The sequence below is a fragment of the Etheostoma cragini genome, chromosome 9 (assembly GCF_013103735.1).
Source record: "Etheostoma cragini isolate CJK2018 chromosome 9, CSU_Ecrag_1.0, whole genome shotgun sequence".
NCBI lineage: Eukaryota > Metazoa > Chordata > Actinopteri > Perciformes > Percidae > Etheostoma > Etheostoma cragini.
This window is the reverse complement of record NC_048415.1, coordinates 10,228,106-10,244,768: the sequence shown is the minus strand read 5'-3', so window position 1 is coordinate 10,244,768 and position 16,663 is coordinate 10,228,106. Positions and strand designations below refer to the sequence as shown.

At 41.8% G+C, this 16,663-nt stretch overlaps 1 protein-coding gene and 1 long non-coding RNA gene across 20 annotated transcripts in view; both read right to left on the bottom strand.

Moving 5' to 3' along the window:
- ptprsa (protein tyrosine phosphatase receptor type Sa) overlaps positions 1-16,663 on the bottom strand; it is a 230,675-nt gene that overhangs the window by 29,209 nt on the left and 184,803 nt on the right. For 10 of the 19 annotated variants that reach the window (XM_034882191.1, XM_034882196.1, XM_034882193.1 and 7 more), the window contains 8 exons: positions 10,977-11,570; positions 9,841-9,935; positions 9,275-9,525; positions 8,931-9,018; positions 7,808-8,020; positions 6,836-6,993; positions 5,158-5,169; positions 4,709-4,824 (listed from right to left, as the gene is read on the bottom strand). In XM_034882191.1, coding sequence (XP_034738082.1) covers positions 4,709-4,824; positions 5,158-5,169; positions 6,836-6,993; positions 7,808-8,020; positions 8,931-9,018; positions 9,275-9,525; positions 9,841-9,935; positions 10,977-11,570 — 1,527 coding nt within the window. The remainder of the gene's footprint in view (positions 1-4,708; positions 4,825-5,157; positions 5,170-6,835; positions 6,994-7,807; positions 8,021-8,930; positions 9,019-9,274; positions 9,526-9,840; positions 9,936-10,976; positions 11,571-16,663) is intronic. The other 9 variants (XM_034882203.1, XM_034882205.1, XM_034882204.1 and 6 more) reach the window with 2 other exon arrangements.
- LOC117950850 lies at positions 7,045-7,354 on the bottom strand. The gene is made up of 2 exons (XR_004657992.1): positions 7,314-7,354; positions 7,045-7,233 (listed from the first exon to the last, which is right to left on the bottom strand). It is a non-coding gene; the product is annotated as an uncharacterized LOC117950850 (long non-coding RNA).

The window sequence follows — 16,663 nt, the reverse complement described above, 5'->3', positions numbered from 1 at the left end:
AGAAATAAAACAAGGAATTTTACCATCAGTAAACTCAGGCCTTTCTCAGGGAGGCCTGAGTGACAGACTTGAGGCCAGCCTGTCACACAGACATGAACAAGTAGGGCAAAGATTTTCAGATCAGCTAAAGCCCTCCTCAGGAGCAGACTTGTTAGTCATGGGCATCCGCCTCTGATTCCGCTACTGAGAAAACCCTTCTGCCAAACCCCATATCAACGGTCATAGAGATCAGAGATAAGCATATTGATTCACTATCTCTAAGCTTTTATAAACCAGTTGGAAGGCCCCATTGACAGAAATAAGAAAAAGAAGGGGAAAAAAAGCTTGTGTTTCCTGGTGAAAACTAACTCTGAAATGTTCCTTTGTCAGCGGCTTGGTGCTGACGCATTGGAAGTGAAAGGTGTGGACAAGTATCCGCATTCTTGGCTGACAGCTGTGGAGCCACAGCTGATGGGAGTTAGGGTTTTGAGGACTGCGGTGATGGTTCAGTCTGATTTGCTCCAGACGAGAAGTCCTCTGAGGCCGCAGCCGAGCGATGCTATGTCCGGGTAGACTTACGTCTTCTCAGCTGTTCAAGCACACAGGAGCCGTCTGAGACAACGTTAACTGGACATGTGGCTACGAGATGCAGTTTGATAGGATGCTGCCAACCAGCCCATCAAGTAAAGGGAAACATTTTGCTAGGTTTGAAAGTTGAAATCAGATCACCGGATGGCAACTTTGATCCAAAGAATAATTTGTTCAAGAGCATGTATAAATAGTGGGACATGGAAGGCAAGGAAATGTGATTTGAAGGCAACATGAAAAAAATTAATTTGTTTTTCTAAAATAAACTATGTTCTCCTTCCCAAAAAGTCTGGTCCCAAAGACATAAAACAGTGACAGGTAAGTCATTAATTCCAATTTAAGAGCCAAAATTAGCAGAAGGAATGCAGGAAAACACTATGATGATGAGGATGTATGTACCCTAAACACTGCAAAGCTTAATTTAGAAAAATAAATGTCCCTAAACTGAGTTTTGCTGGGTTTACCTTGCACTGACATCAGGCCAGTGGCGCCAAATGAACGCAGAGAGATGAAGGCATCGAACAACCCCCTCTCCCTAATTGATTTGTGACAATGACTAATTAAACCTAGCAGGGGGTGCCTGATCCACTGTCTCCGAATGTCATTCATCACAGCAGGAGGGAGGCACAGGCGTGTCTGATTATGTTTATATGTAAGTGTGTGCTCCGTTTCGATAGAGCTGTTTATGAGGAGGAGGGCACGGCTGTTGCAGTTGTTGCTGTAATCCGAAGAAACAGTTATGTTACTGATGCATGCGAGCGATTGGCTGGTGTCCGTGGGTTTAGCAAGTGCGTGTGATGTCTGTAGGAAAGTGCTTGATTTTTGTACATGCCTAAATGTGGAAGTCACTTCTTCAGACAGAATTATGGGGGTGTGAAGTGCCATATGCAATGCTATATTGGAGGGGGGAGTTACAGAGAAACGCAGATGGAGATGGCATGAATTGAAAATATATCAGAGATATGTTGACGAGTAAACCCAGAGGGAAACTCAGTTTACAGTACCTGTCTATTGGTGGCTGAACAGTAATGATGTGAATTTATATGAGCACAGTCTGCCAAACTGATGATTTAAAGGTTGGGTTTTGAGATAAGATATACAGTACATCTACTGTATATTGCAGGCGGTAATTGTCATTATGATCACCAACTGTTGCAGTTTACCAGCTTTTCAACTGAAATACCGGGAAGAGTAAAATAAAAGGAGGAAAGGAAATTAAAGACGCTAAAAAATTAGAGAACGAGAGAGAGAGAGAGCGAGAGAGAGAGAGAGAGAGAGAGAGAGAGAGAGAGAGAGAGAGAGAGAGAGAGAGAGAAAAGTGAATACTGATAGCAAAAAGGGAGGGCTTGGTTGAGGATAGACAGTAGATATCCACTGAGTCGTGCTGCATCATTACTTTGGCCCCATTTGACAATTAAACCCCAGGCACCAATGAAGATAATGACAAAATGAGCTACAATGTGCCCCAAGGAGTTATGGGATGTCACTTTTGAGGCTGTCACATGGCCTACGGGCTTTAAAGCACACACGCAAGCGCACACACACACACACACACACACACACACACACACACACACAAATACACACAACACATTAGCCAAGCTTAGCTTATAGGAAGCCTAATCAAAAACATATTTTTTGTTCCCTAGCACTAGGGGTCACTGAGCGCACATTGCCAATTGCGGCATATGCTCTGCTGAATAGAAGAGGCCTTGGATAAGTGCACTATGAGAGTATGCTCATTTGAACAATGGCCGCTATTAGCTGATGGGGATGTTCACAAATGCTCACCGGCCCACTTAATTGGGCTAAAATGTCCATTCAAATTAAATTCCCCGGGTGCGGAGATAAGGACATCGTCAAAGTCTGTGAGACAACGGCAGGGCTGTCGAATGAGAGTGCTGCTCATATACTAAGAAGTCTCAGCAATATATTGATGAAGGCTATTTAAAAATGAGACTGTAACAAGAGTTTCTACTATTTAAGGAATGGAAGAGGACAGTTGAAGGCACATCGGAAAGTTCTGGAAGTCAGAGAGGCAAATAGCAGAAATGGCTATTATAACCTTGTAAGTACAGGAACAACTAATGAGGCTCTGAATGCCAGGCAAGATAAGATAAGGAGAAGTAAAATGTACTTCCACATTTCTTTGTATGATCAGGTTTGTGGATCTCATTTCATCCTTGCTCCTCTCTTTTCGAATGTAAAGAAGTCAGGTTTTGTTTTTCGAGATACAAACTCAGGCAGCATGACTTGTCCCCCAAAGACGCTGAAGAGAAAACGCTCCATTGTGAATTCTGAGTCTTTTGATGGAACAGAGACTGGGCAGGGATGACAGATGGATGGCTGAGAGACACAACTAGGCTAGGCTATAGAAAGGCAGGGGGAAAAAAGGGAAAACGGCAAAGAAAAGAGTGTGGATGGGTATATTCCACATCGGGAGGATTTACTCCTTTTCTGTAAGTGGCTTTAAGGCAGGTGAGAAAAACACATTTGAATTACAGTTGAAGTTCCTCAAACTCACGATACTCCAAGACACTTAGCTTGAAATAACTATTGTGGCTGCAATCCGTTTTGTTTTAACTACTTTCTTTTATCATAAACTGAAATTTGGCAGGATTAGAGGTTTCTACTTGTTTCTTTTTTTCCCCGATTCAGAACAATGACAACAAACTGTAGATGCCATCGCAGCCTAAATCCCAGAAGGCTATACAACAGAAAGACAGATGATAGATAATGGGTCTGAAAAGGAGGCAGGAGGAGATGGAATAGCATCAGAGAATGAGTTTGGGATCGAATGTGCTCTGTTGTTAACACCAGGCTTTAGGCTGGATGAACACCAGCCGGAAAGTGAGACAGCAGAGAAAGTAGGTAAAAACCCAAGAGAACTTCCAAAAAGGATTTGTTTCCAACATCAAAACATTAAGTTCAACAACTGACATCCTTTTTGAACCTATTTGTTATCTATAAATGGCTAATTGTTACATTGGGACATGGCAAACATATATATGGAATGCAGGTAGTTATGAAGGCACATAACGTCAAACAGATTGATGTGGGAGCACTTCATGGACATTATTTATGCTGCAGCGCAAATTTAACTTTAAGTTTCATCATTTGGGAATTGGTAATCTCTGTGTAGGCTGTGTGCATATGTGTGTGCCAATGTTGCAATTCGCTGCCACTAAACATATGGGTTATGTGTACTGTAAATTGAAGCACATAACTGCACATAAATCTTGTCTTACAGAAATAAAAACGTTTTCACTGATAAAGAATAATTGGGTGGAGAAGGAAGGTCTTGTGCAGGTGTGTCTTTATTCGCCCGCAGTTACACAGTATAATATAGCAGTAAACCAAAATGAACATTAGATTGCCAATAATGGTAATTTTGGATTAGAACTGCAGCTAAATAATATTTTAGCCACATTTTAGAATTTGCTTTCCATTTCCGTAGGTTGCAAAAATGAGGATTTTGAAGTTGCTGCCACACTTTTAAAGTTTGTTTGTAAAAGCCACTGAAACAGCATTCTCCATGGATGTTTATGTAAATACGTAGCTTCATAAAATTCAGTTGTTTTACTACAACTTTGGTCTATTTTAAATAAAACCTATAGATTGGCTTAATGTTGTACTAGATAGCAACAATGAGCACTCCACTGGAATTAGAATACAAATCCAATTAGGCCAATGAAACTCAAGCCTTAGATGGCTTTTTAACAGGTCAACCTTTGTCCAACAACCAAAAGCAGTTATTTGGAGGTCTAAATGAAGAACATTAACTGTTGCTATCTCAATAACCCATGACGCATTTTGCAATGCAGTGCTACTTCTTGTGTCTTTACTTATCCATTTATTTTGTTGTTAGAGACAAACTCTAAAACTATGCTGTAAAACTGTGTCCAGTGCGGTCAAAATATCTATTCATACCCAAGATCCAAGCTGTAAAATAATTGGCAAAGTAAGGAATGTATCTTTGCAAGGTTAACAGGGTGTCACACCTACAGCTGGATGACTGAACTTCTTCACATCGTTCAAAGATTTTACACAAACAATATTAGTTTATCTATACCTATGTGTGTTGTTGAATTAAACAATGGTTTGTGTTCTTCAATGTACTTGTTGTGGGTTCTGTCTGTACCTGGAGTTTGGAAGTTGATGCGTCTCATCTCCACAGGGTCTGTAGGGTGGTGGGGTGTAATGTCTGCGTTGTTCAGTAGACATTTTGTGCGCGGCTCAGACTCTTTTCTTTTGCGGCTGGAGAGTAAGACAAACAAAGAGTAGAAAAAAGGGAAGACGTACAACAAAAACAACAGAATAACTTTCAGTGAACACTTAATCCAGCATAACAGACACCACTCTCACTAATGAGGATACCTAAACAACTCAGCAACTCCAGCTGACTGGTAACTCAGCGGTTCAAGAACACCCGAGTGAAGCAAAACAAAAAACAAAAAAGCGGAGCGGAGAACGCGTATCAAGTGTGCAAAATTCTCCTTCACCCTCACTAATTAAAGGCATCTTTTTTTTGCTGAGGCAGACTATTTTGTCTTCCCCTGTAAAATGCAATAAAGTACGGCTAAACCTTACCTGTCAGGTTTGCTGTTTCCAGAGAAAGCAATAGGAGTCAAATAAATATATAAAGATGGTGAAAACACAACACACAAGGAGAAAGGGAGAAGGGGAGAAGGGGAGGCAAGAAGAGAGATAAAATCAATAGAGAGCAGTTTAAAATTCACAGGGATCACTGCTGGGCTCGCAAAACGCGAGGTAAAGCTCATCGGCATTTGGAAAAGATCCATGCATGTGTGTGTGCTCATGTATCAGTGTATGATAACAAGTGAGAATTCAATGAAATGTGCAAGCAAGTGCAGACATTCATGAGCCTGTGTCGGTGTGTCTATGTGTCTACATGTGTGTGCTTATGTGTGTGCACTAGGGTGCAGATACAGATGGGGAAGGGGGAATGTCAGGGCCAGGGGCAGACCCGGGAAACACTATTCACCAGGGAAAGATGGAGAGGGAGATGGGAGAGTTAGGGGGACAGAAAGAGAAGAGAGAAAAAAGAGAGAGATCCAAGGAGAGATGTTACTCTCCCTAACCACAAAGACTGAGGTAAGGCAAGGTCAGACAGTCAGAGATCATCTGACAGTAGCAAGCTGTAAGTGTTGCTTACACTAGCCCCAGCCCCTCTTGAAATAATTCAGTGTTCTTCCCTAGTATGTAGGGCAACCTCTGACACTACTGTTCAGTTGGGACTTGCAGTCACTGAGACTAAAAGCTACTACTAACTGTAAAACAAAGGGGAGACGTTGACTGTATGCTTGTTCCAAAGCCCCATGACAACGAGGAATAGTACATGTACATGTAGACTTGCAACAGGAAGTGAGCTGCCTCCTGTAAGGTTTGTTAATGCAGAGTTTGGTGTTGACCACTAGAAAACAGGGTCAATGACTCCTGAAAAACTATTAAAGCATACATTTTACATTATTATTGGTCCAAAAGACTACTAAGTTACTTGGGCAACATAGAAACACCTTTACGGAGTATTCTATCCAAAATAATAGCTATTATTTGAAATAAAATGTATAGCTATTTAAATACATATCTGGGACATCTCTTGATATATTGTATTACTCTTAGTCCAGTTATTGAGCACCATCTCAAAGAATCTCCTCCTCTCTTCTTTTTCCAACCCCCTCACTTCCCACAACCATCCTTTTCACAAGAAAAACTCTTTCATATTTACATGCAACACTGTTGTTGGGTTTTTGAATATCATGCTGCTACATATGAATACAAAATAAGCCCATTTTTAACATGCTCCCTAACATGCAAATATTTCCCAATCGCCCAATTTCCTTGTAACACCGCAAAAACGTGTTCAACATCACATGACAAGAAAATGTTCAGTGTGTTGCTGGATTACAAAAAAACAACTTTCCAACAAAAATGTCAAGCACATTTACCCTAATTGCAGAAAAAAACATGGACAAATATGTTGCTTGTGTAGAGCAGTATTTGGGGCAAGGCACTTACAATGCAAAAGGTTTAATTCCTTGAGTCTTTTATTGATAAGAGGATGGCCATAAGGGTTTCCAGAATAAAGCCTTCTATACTGGCCACTAAGTACAAAGTGGCAATGCCTTGTACACTAACTGTGAGGGTTGTTAGTTGGTGTTGAAAATTGTTATTTTTACACTGTTTTGTCTAAAATGTAGGTCCAACTGCATTCTCCACAAAAACTTCAATTTCCAAACCAACTCACTTTTTATATAGAAGAATGGCAATGACGATACAGATGATGAAGACGACGGCGAGGACTGGGCCCACCACCCATATAAGTCCGTCACCAGTCTCTAATGGCTCCACCACCAGCTTGGGAGTGATCACTGTGTCGGTGTAAGGGCTGGTAGCAAACATTTTCTGAACAAAAAAAAAAAAATGTACATAGTATATGAAACACTATCCAGGTTACAGCATGGTCAACATGATATCATGACTTCGCGTAAACACACACGCCGACTTTCTTAAGCCAAGTGGCATGTTATCTGCACGTATTTTGAGCTATCAGCGTGTATGTCTACGTTGTTTACAGCGGACATAAACATACATGCCACTTGGCGTGTTATCGCAAGAATAAAGTGACGGTTGAGTTTAGAAAACCTAACACGTGGTTGGGTTTGGGAAATGAAGAAAGCGACGGTTGAGTGTAGGAAGCGTGACAGGAGGGACACAAAGGAAACGTGACACGCAGGACACATTCCCTGGTCTCCTGGGTGAAAGTTTGTTTTACCCATCAACCACACCGACCGACCTCCCATCTCGGATCTTTGTCCTTCCATACTACTCGCTACGGCTTGAATTCACACGCAATTGCAAGTAAATGTAAGTCAATGAAGGCCAAACGGCGTTGATAAATATGCTAAAAGGCAAGTATGCATCTTGATAACATGCCAATAGTGGCATACAAATTGGCGTGTCATACATACGCCATTTCATGAGATCAGTCTGTCATGGTATATGCAGGTGATGAACATAGTTCAGTGAATTAAGAGTACTCGACCTTACCGGCAAAAGCTGGACAAAAATGAAACGTGTTAGATTCAGATGAACAAAACTTAGGGGAACCATGATTAAATGAGCAGAAGTGAATTATTAAATCCACTCCGACAAAAAAACAATTGACTTAAAGGAAGTCAACTGAACTGTGTTGAAGTGAGAGGAACTGGTAACTCACCCCGGCGGTGGCATTGAGTTCAGCCAGCAGAAAAAAGACATACTCTTGGCCAGGTTCAAGAGGCTTGTTCTCACAGCTGCTGTGGCGGTAGTCAGATCCCACCATGAAAGTTGAGGGCAGCTGCCTGAAGCAGGCTGTGATGTAGGGCTTCCTCTGATCCAGCTGAGCCAGCTGACGGCGTGAACGACGCTTTGGGGTCACCTCCCGTAACAGCTGGGTGATGTGAAAGGGCATTTGTTTACATTTGTCTTTTTCTGTGTGCTCCTTTTGGTATTCACTTGTGTTTTTGCAGTTTCTACAACATAAGTCCCAAATTCATAGACAGATGAATTTTTTAAGAACTGAGAACGACTAAGTCTGAGCTAATAATGTTTTCTGATGCTGTCAAATGTTTGTTTATAATCTGCACTGTTTGCACATACAAGATTAAATTTAACTAACGTAACTTGGCTGCTTTACTGGTGATCACATTTTTCCAAAATAATGAATTACTTGTGATTTAAGTGAATTTTCTGTACAAGAACTAGATTCCTTTCAGTGGACTGACTGAGTCCAACGAAAGCAAAACGTAAGAGTAACAACACTCTTTAGATTCAAAAAGATGCTACTGTAACTATTTGGCAATGTTCCATGTAACCAGGCTCCAATATCCCTCATTCCATACTGCAGATAAAGGCAGGCACTAAGCAGAGGGAATGTGTGTAATCCCAAATCCAAAAGGGATTCTTGCTGGTGATTCGGCTCAAGGTGACCTCAAGCGATAGTAAGAGTGGGGGAAAACTGTGTAATTCTCTCTGTATGCTTGGGGGATAAATTAGCATAGCTGAGATGTTCTCACGTTTGTGTTGTGTGCCGATTTCTGGTACATGTACAATACAATTTGCCTAGCACATTCAAATGGTAATAACATAAACAAGTGTGTCTGGAATACCTCCCTAAAAACCAACAGTTTTGCCACAGGAAAGAAAGGTGTCTCTTTGAAAAAGAATGTGTTACTAAAGTTTTGAATTTGCCTCTTTTTATTACATATGCTTAATTCTCTTTGACCAAGAGCATCCAATTAACTTAATCATTAATGTTGTGCCAGAATAACCTTACACTGTTTGCTTTTAAAATATCCTACCTCTTCCATGTCCATCTCATCAGGGTTCTTCAGGTTTTTGACAGCTCCTGAGGTCCTCTTAAGTGGCACCACAACCACATAGAAGGTCCTGGCAGTTAAGATAAAAACATTGGCCACATGGCTGACAGGAAATGGAAGCGGTAATTTAATTCTTACAGGGGTACTAGCACAGTTCAGCATTTCTCAGAAATCTTAGAACCTAAACTCCTCTTTCAACATTTTAGGCTTTTTGAAATCTCAATCCATATCTTATCAGATCTCAATAATCTCGAGACTTAAACCTAAATACTCCAACTCTTAAAAATAATTCAGACAGAAACCATCTTTTATCACACTAAACTCACTTTACATCCTTGGTATCGACCGGTGGGAAGGACATGGTGGGCATGTTGTCAGGCTCAGCGTAAATGTCCAGCTTGGGTTTCTTGACCAGGATGAGTGGTGCGGTCCTGGCAACCACGCGATGTCTTGGCCCACCGTCCATGCTTTCTTGGCAGGTCACCCTGAACTCGTAGGTGGTGTTGTGCTTTAGTCCAGTGACGAGCACCCTCATCTGCCTGGCGTCCACATCCATCTTTTGACGGTTGTACTCAATCTAGAGTTCAATAGATTGTCCAGGCGTTTAATCCATAATTGGTAAGAAGGATTGATCATGTTGGTAGATCAATAGATCGTTGGATGGATAGACAAGAATGGACTGGTAAGATGGTGAATTTAGGTAAGAAAAGACGTAGGTAGGGATGCATTACATGATTCAGGAGGTCATGATTGAGAGGTGAATGACTGCAGTGAAATTGGCAAATGCATTAAAAAAACTGATGAAAATAAGTTCTAAATTTCAGAGTGGCATTTTCAGTAAAAAAAAAAAAAACTGAGTTAAAATGTGTTTTTTTTACAGAGTTAAACTCACCGTGCATTTGTATGGAGATCTGCTTTCAGAAAACTTCCATGCAATGACCACTGTGGTTTTAGTGGCCCACTTGACAGTGAAATTCTTGGGAACATCTGTTGAGTGGACAAATGCAAGGAAACAAAAGAAAAGACAAAGTGTATCTTTAGTAAATCATACATGTTAAGAGACCAAGGAAAGAGAAACATAAGAAGAACCTTCATTTAAAAAAAGAAAAAGAAAAGCAGTTGTTCCCCTGCAACGTTCCTCTGGGTTGGAGAGTGAGTGTAACGGTGAGTTGTGATTGGCTGTGAGAAGGGCAACGCCATTGGTTAAGACAAACAGCACGTAAGACTCATGGATGACAAACCCATGGAGCACAAGGGTGTGCCCACTGGCTAGCACATCGTCGGTAGTGCCAACCCATCTCATCCCTGTCTTTGAACCCATGACCACTTGAGGTTTAACAACTGACCCATGTGGTCCTGGTGTCAACTGTCCCTCCGCCTCTGCTGAGTCTGGGTTGGCACTGCCAACCTGCTGCCAGGCGGGCATAGAGACAGACTCAAAACACAACATGCCAACAGTCCTTAGCAGTGCATCTGGGGGATGCCATGCCACAAACTGTCCCACTAAGGGACAGTGGAGAAAGAAAGGAGGAATTAGGAAAGGAAGGGGGTTAGGAAGTGGGGAATATCTCAAAACAAACCCAAAACCAAAATAAATTAAAGAACCAAAATATGATTTCTGTCATCTTAAACTATAACATACTCTTAGTGTGACTGGTTTTGACTGAGGTCCTACCTTTTTTTGAAAACTGGGAATGTGAGATGGCATTAGCTGCGTGAGTGTGCTGGCAAAGGGCTGCAAGGATGACTGACAGGAGTGTCTGACAAAACAGCACTTACCTTGAAATTCTAGGCAGCTCTCCTTCCTCAAAATGACTGACTATAACTTACTGTCTTGGGTTTTACCTTGTTTGGGTTAGTGAAGTGAGTATCCCATGGCAAACAATTTTAATATCAAGCTTTTCTCTTTCTTGAGTAGAAGTGAAGGTGGTTGAAGGAGGGGGTGTGGTAGTTTTCATTTTTGTGTTGTTTTGTGCCAATTTCCAACCCCCTGTCAACCGGGTTGAAAAAGAAACAGGCAAGCCCTACCTGTTGAATCAAAGGCCACCGTCCGATACTGGATAGGCGGGCTGTAGGGCCCTGGACCTACACTGGTGTGTGCACGTATTTTCACATCATACGCCGAGTTTGGTTTGAGGCTGTTGAGAACATAGCTGGATTGGCTGGGGGGCAAGCGGAGCTCCTTCGGTGCTCCTCCTATACTGGTTTCCTTATAGGCCAAAGTGTACTCTGTAATTATCCCATTTCTCTCCGCCAGCACGGGAGGAGACCAGGACAGCTGCACTGAGCAGCATGTCACGTTGGAGCCCTCGTCAATTTGAGGGTATCCCCCTGGCGTATTCTCAGGCACACCGAGTTCTACCACAGCCTCTTCCCCAAAGCCCCCCCTGCTCTTGGCTGAGACTTTAAAGAGATAGGTGGCCCCCCGGTGAATGTTGCCCACAGAGTACTGTCGTTCATGGGGACTAAATTCAAGTGTGGCCAAAGGAGAAACATCTTTCCGGCCAAACTGAAGCCGGTAACCCTGCAAGTCCATGCCATTGGTAAGATCTGGAGGGTCCCAGCGGATCATAGCTGACGTCTCTGAGTCCTGAGCCACTGACAGATAGGGTAGACCAGGCACTGGATAGACAAAGAAATAAAACAAATCTTAATTCATGTACTTTACAGTTATATGAAGATGAATCATGTTTAAAGGGACAGGTTTTAATACTACACATACTAGAGTAGTTGTATTGAGGGAACTGTTAGTGTTTTTTAAGATACTTTTTGGGGGGCTTTTCCCTTTATTTGATTGTGACAGTGGATAGACAGGAAAAGTGTGTGAGAGATGGGGGGGTTACACGCAGCAAAGTGCCGCAGGCCGGACTCGAACCTGGCAAATGCAAAGGACTTAGCCTACACGACTACACTACTGGGTAAGCTAGAGGTCGCCCAGTGCAACATATAGTTTAGAACCAAACAGTTGATGTCCTCAGGTTCAGCAGTGTTAAAGTGTATTGTTATTAAGCACACCATTTCATGCACTTTAGCTAAATCATGAGGCACTGAAGCTCCAGCACTGTTGCTATTGATATCTAAAGCATTAATTTAGTATGGCAAACAAATACCTGCATCAAACCTGTCTGATTATACTGCATGGTAAAATACAAGAGTGGACTGCCAACCAATGAGAATCAAGAATCGTCATTGACTACGACAGAATCTAAACCTTTAGTAATAATTTCACCCATCAACCAGATTCTCAGAGCCACTACATTCTTAAAGTAATCTATCCTGTACCTATTACCATTTCATGACATGTGTAATTTTCAGCCAAAATCATTTCTGTACAGCAAAGCATTTCTAAAACTTGAAGCAGAGGACAGTGCCTCTTTCAGCTCTAAGAGTCATCTCTTGTTGTAAAATGGATGATCTACGCTTGGGGTCTAGACACAATTCTTCAGTGTGGCCCAGTTTGGCTGCTCTTATGGATGACACATGTCTCATCTTAACTCTCCTTTTAAGGCCCCATCAGTGTGATAGAGGCAGCAGCAGTTATGAGAAGCCTTCAGTTCTCATGTTGCATCAAAGCTTTGTGAGAGATGAGTGCGGCTGATTCACACTTGAGCCCTATCTCTTTGTAAATAGATTCTATCTTAACTCCCTAATCTATGTCCCTCCTTTCTCATAATTACAAGGCAAGGGCACGACAGATAACTGTTATTTTTGTATTACAAGACTAACTGGGTGAATGACATAAAACAGGTAATGCAACACTGTCAGTCTATTTACCATAATCTATTTCATTTCATGATTCTACAAGATTTTGAAACCATTGGTAAGGAGATTTTCTATGTCTGTATATTTCTGATTCAAATAGCCTGCCAACTTGGTCGACAGAATATTGGTTGGTCCTTGCAGTGAGAGCTTTCTTAGCATAAATAAAAAAATGCTGAATATATGATGAATATAAATGGTTAACTCCAGCATAATTTGTAACATGCATTTCATCGTTATCTTAAGCAGCTACAATTATAGATACATTCAACTTCTTCATCACTATACATTTAAAGTTTTCTAACTGTTGCCCTACCCGAATTTAGATTGCATCTATTTGAGCCTTTTTTTCTCACAATGTATGTCTTACGTATATCTGACCATCACAGCCTCCACCCACTCCAACCTTACAGCCTGCCTCACTGACATTAAATCATGGATGCAAGAAAACTTTCCCCAACTCCACTGCAATAAATCTGAGATTCTCATAATTAGCCCAAACTCCCTCACCCGACATGCCCAGACCTTTTCCGTAAAAAATGATGGCTCCAACGTTGCCCCCTTCACCTGCATCCGCAACCTCTGAACTATCTTGTATCCCACCCTCTCCTTTGTACCACATGTCCACCTCGTAACCAAGACCGCCTTCTTTCACCTTCGTAACATTGCACGCCTCCGCCCCTCTCTGTCCACCAATGCAGCTTTATTATTATTATTATTAGTAGTAGTATTATCTTCTTGTGTGTATATTTGTGCATAATGGAAATTGTGTATGCACATGTGCAGTCTCTGTTCATGTGTGTGATTGCATAGGCCCTGGTTTGCAGCCATTTCCAGCTCCTACTGTGTATCACCGTTCCACCTGCACAGGGCTTCTTGGCTTTTTGCCCAGTATGGACTTAAAAGTAATTTGGAGGAGCCAACATTAGTCTGAGGCAGAAGTACTCCCTCTCAGTGGAATGGTATCATTGTGTGTGTGTTTGTGTACATGTGCCTGCATATAGTAAATGTTCCTGCGCCAAGATATAAGTCTTAATGTGTGTGTAGTAAAACACACACACACACACACACACACACACACACACACACACACACACACACACACACACACACACAGCAATCCACTCTACACATTCCGCTCCCTCTGCTCGTATTATTCATTTCCGTTTGCTAATGGTCTTCTTTCTGAGGGCTGTTGCTAGAGGAAGACGGGGGTTGGTGGGTGGATGGTGGCTCGTCAGCTAAGCCTTTGCCGGTAATGGAAAGGCGGGGGTGCCAAGTGTTGGGTGAGAGGAATGCTCCTTATACTCCTCAGCTACATACTATAGCTCAGCTTGGTGTCATTTAAAAGCCCACTCTGCCTTCATGCTCACCACTAATCAAGGAAATAGAATCAGAGATAATGGTCCTGTGAGTGTGTGTTTTTCATTCTAAATTTCTGTTCTTTGCTTCCAACCTCAACAGGCTACAAATGTATCCATTACAGCCTTTGTGGCCCTGAATCTATTTTATTATTATTTGTACATTTAAAAACAGTAGCCCATTGCACGCTGGGGAGAAGGATCACAGTTACTGAGCCAGCAGATTGGTATTGTGAGGAGGTGGTGTTGTTTACGGCGTGTCCAGCGTATGTGTTTAAGAGAGTGTGTGTGTGTATGTGTGTGTGTGTGTGTGTGTGTATGTGTGTGTGGTGCTACAGGGTGATGAGAGAGAATGAGGGCATGGTGAGGGGTGAAATATGAGTGAATGGCGGATAATGAAGGTGAATGGGGACAAGGAGCAATCTGCTGCAAAGAGGGCCCAATAGGGATATGAGGGGGCAAAACGTGTGTGTGTGTGTGTGTGTGTGTGTGTGTGTGTGTGTGTGTGTGTGTACATGAGTAATTCTGGGGTCCTCGGACACTTTGATTGTACCTTTCCTCAGTGTTCATCTCTCTCCCCTCTAACACTCTCCCTTATTCTTCCCCCATCATCCACACTTCTGCCCTTGCACACTACCCAATCCACCTTTTCATTTCCTAACCTCCCCCTCCTCTATGTCCATTTCAGGGTCAACCCTGGCTCAATCCCTGCTTGTGGGCCTCCCGGCACGTTTCCCATCAGGCCACAGTATTAACAGCCTGCTGTTGACACTCACTCATCCTGATTGAGAAAGGGCCAATCAGGTTCCTTTCTCATTTCCTGCCTCTCTTGTGCACACTCAAACCAACATATACATGTAAAAAAACAAACATGACATGGTGCACATATTTGCACACTTTAATCATCGGTCACCTCAGATGTAAGAATGCTTTGAGCTGTACTCCTTCACAATAGACCAACATCTCCCACTGATTAGCCTGTGGCTAAAGCATGTCCAAGGAGACTTAACATATCTTAGGACATATGGGGTGTAAGAAGTCTTTTTAACTTTAAAGGTAATAACAAATCAATTACCCTCCCCCATATTCATTTGTTTTCCAAAAGGAGTGTATGATAGGTTAGTTCTACTCTGTATATTGGGACATATATTGTATGTTTTCCACTTTTCTTGAACAAGAAAAGAAGATAAAAAAGGATGGTTATTGATCGCTGCTTGTTTCAGCCCTGTGGAAAAATCCACGAAGGGCAGATGGGATGGCAGAAAAACATTTTCAGACACAAACATTTTAATCTTTTGTCAATAGAAGACTCCTTTTGGCCCCCTCTACAACAAGTCTCACATTGGCATTGGTGAGTTTTGTTCCTCAAAGCTAGAGTATGGAAAGCATGAATCATGAAAAGGCACTTTTCAAACCTGGATTTCATTCAGCAAACAAACACAGTTCCAGCCACATAATGAATATTGTTTGTCTGTTACTCACAAATAGGTGCAAAATTCTATGTGTTTTTATGTTCTACAAAATCCTGAGATAGATTACTTTGGATACATTTTAATACACACAACTATCAGATTTTGTTGAACTGTCTGGGAGATGAAAAGAATTGGCCATTGACGTCAATCGTCTTTTAAGTGGCACTTAAACATGCTCTATTTGTCATAATGTTCTGATGTTCGGTTCTTGTTTACTTTAAGGGCATTGTAAATGTAAATGGACTGTTCTTATAGAGCGATTTTCTAGTCTCAAGGACTACTCAATGCGCTTCTACATAGTAACAGAAACCATTCGCCATTCACATGCATTCATACACTGGCTGCCGTACAAGGTGCCACCTGCTCATAAGATACACACTCATATGGTGCTAGGGCAACTCGGGGTTCAGTGTCTTGCCCAAGGACACTTTGACATGGGACTGAAGGGCCAGGGATCGAACCACCAACATTCCGATTGGCAGATAACTGGTCTACAGTTGTTTGAAAAATAAAATTATAAAAATAAATAAAATAATTTCTGAGCTTTGCGTTAGTGTGTTTGTGAGTGTTTTAAAAGTGCCTACATGCAAAAGCATTCATGTGGTAGAACATTTCATTTATTTGCAGTGTGCCAGTTTATGAGTGAGTTTACACAAGGGTTAACCACTTGAAAGACCATTGTTGCAGTGGACATTTAAACATGTAATCATTTGTATGGCAAAAGGACACATATGTCTAAACATCATATGCAGTATATCTGGGTTATTTTTGGAATTCAGCTAGCACTAAAAGAGTGAATAAAAATGAGCAAGTCATAGGAAGGACTTGTTGGCTGGCACACTCTCTACTATGAGATGGTTTTTGTAATTATATGTTTGTCAGCTCAGAGATGCTCTGAAGCTATCCACTAAGGTTGAGGTTGTTCTAGAGGGGAAACAAACTCAAACATTATACAAGGATGTTGCCATATTTCTGAAAAGTAAGCCTTTTTTAGAGAAAACACAAAAAAATCCCTGTTGTTCCCTGCCTGACACAGACATCAGGAAATTCCACGGTATTTTAGAATTCCAAAACCAATGGGAACCCTGCTATTCACTAGGCCATCCTCACATCCCTCAGAACA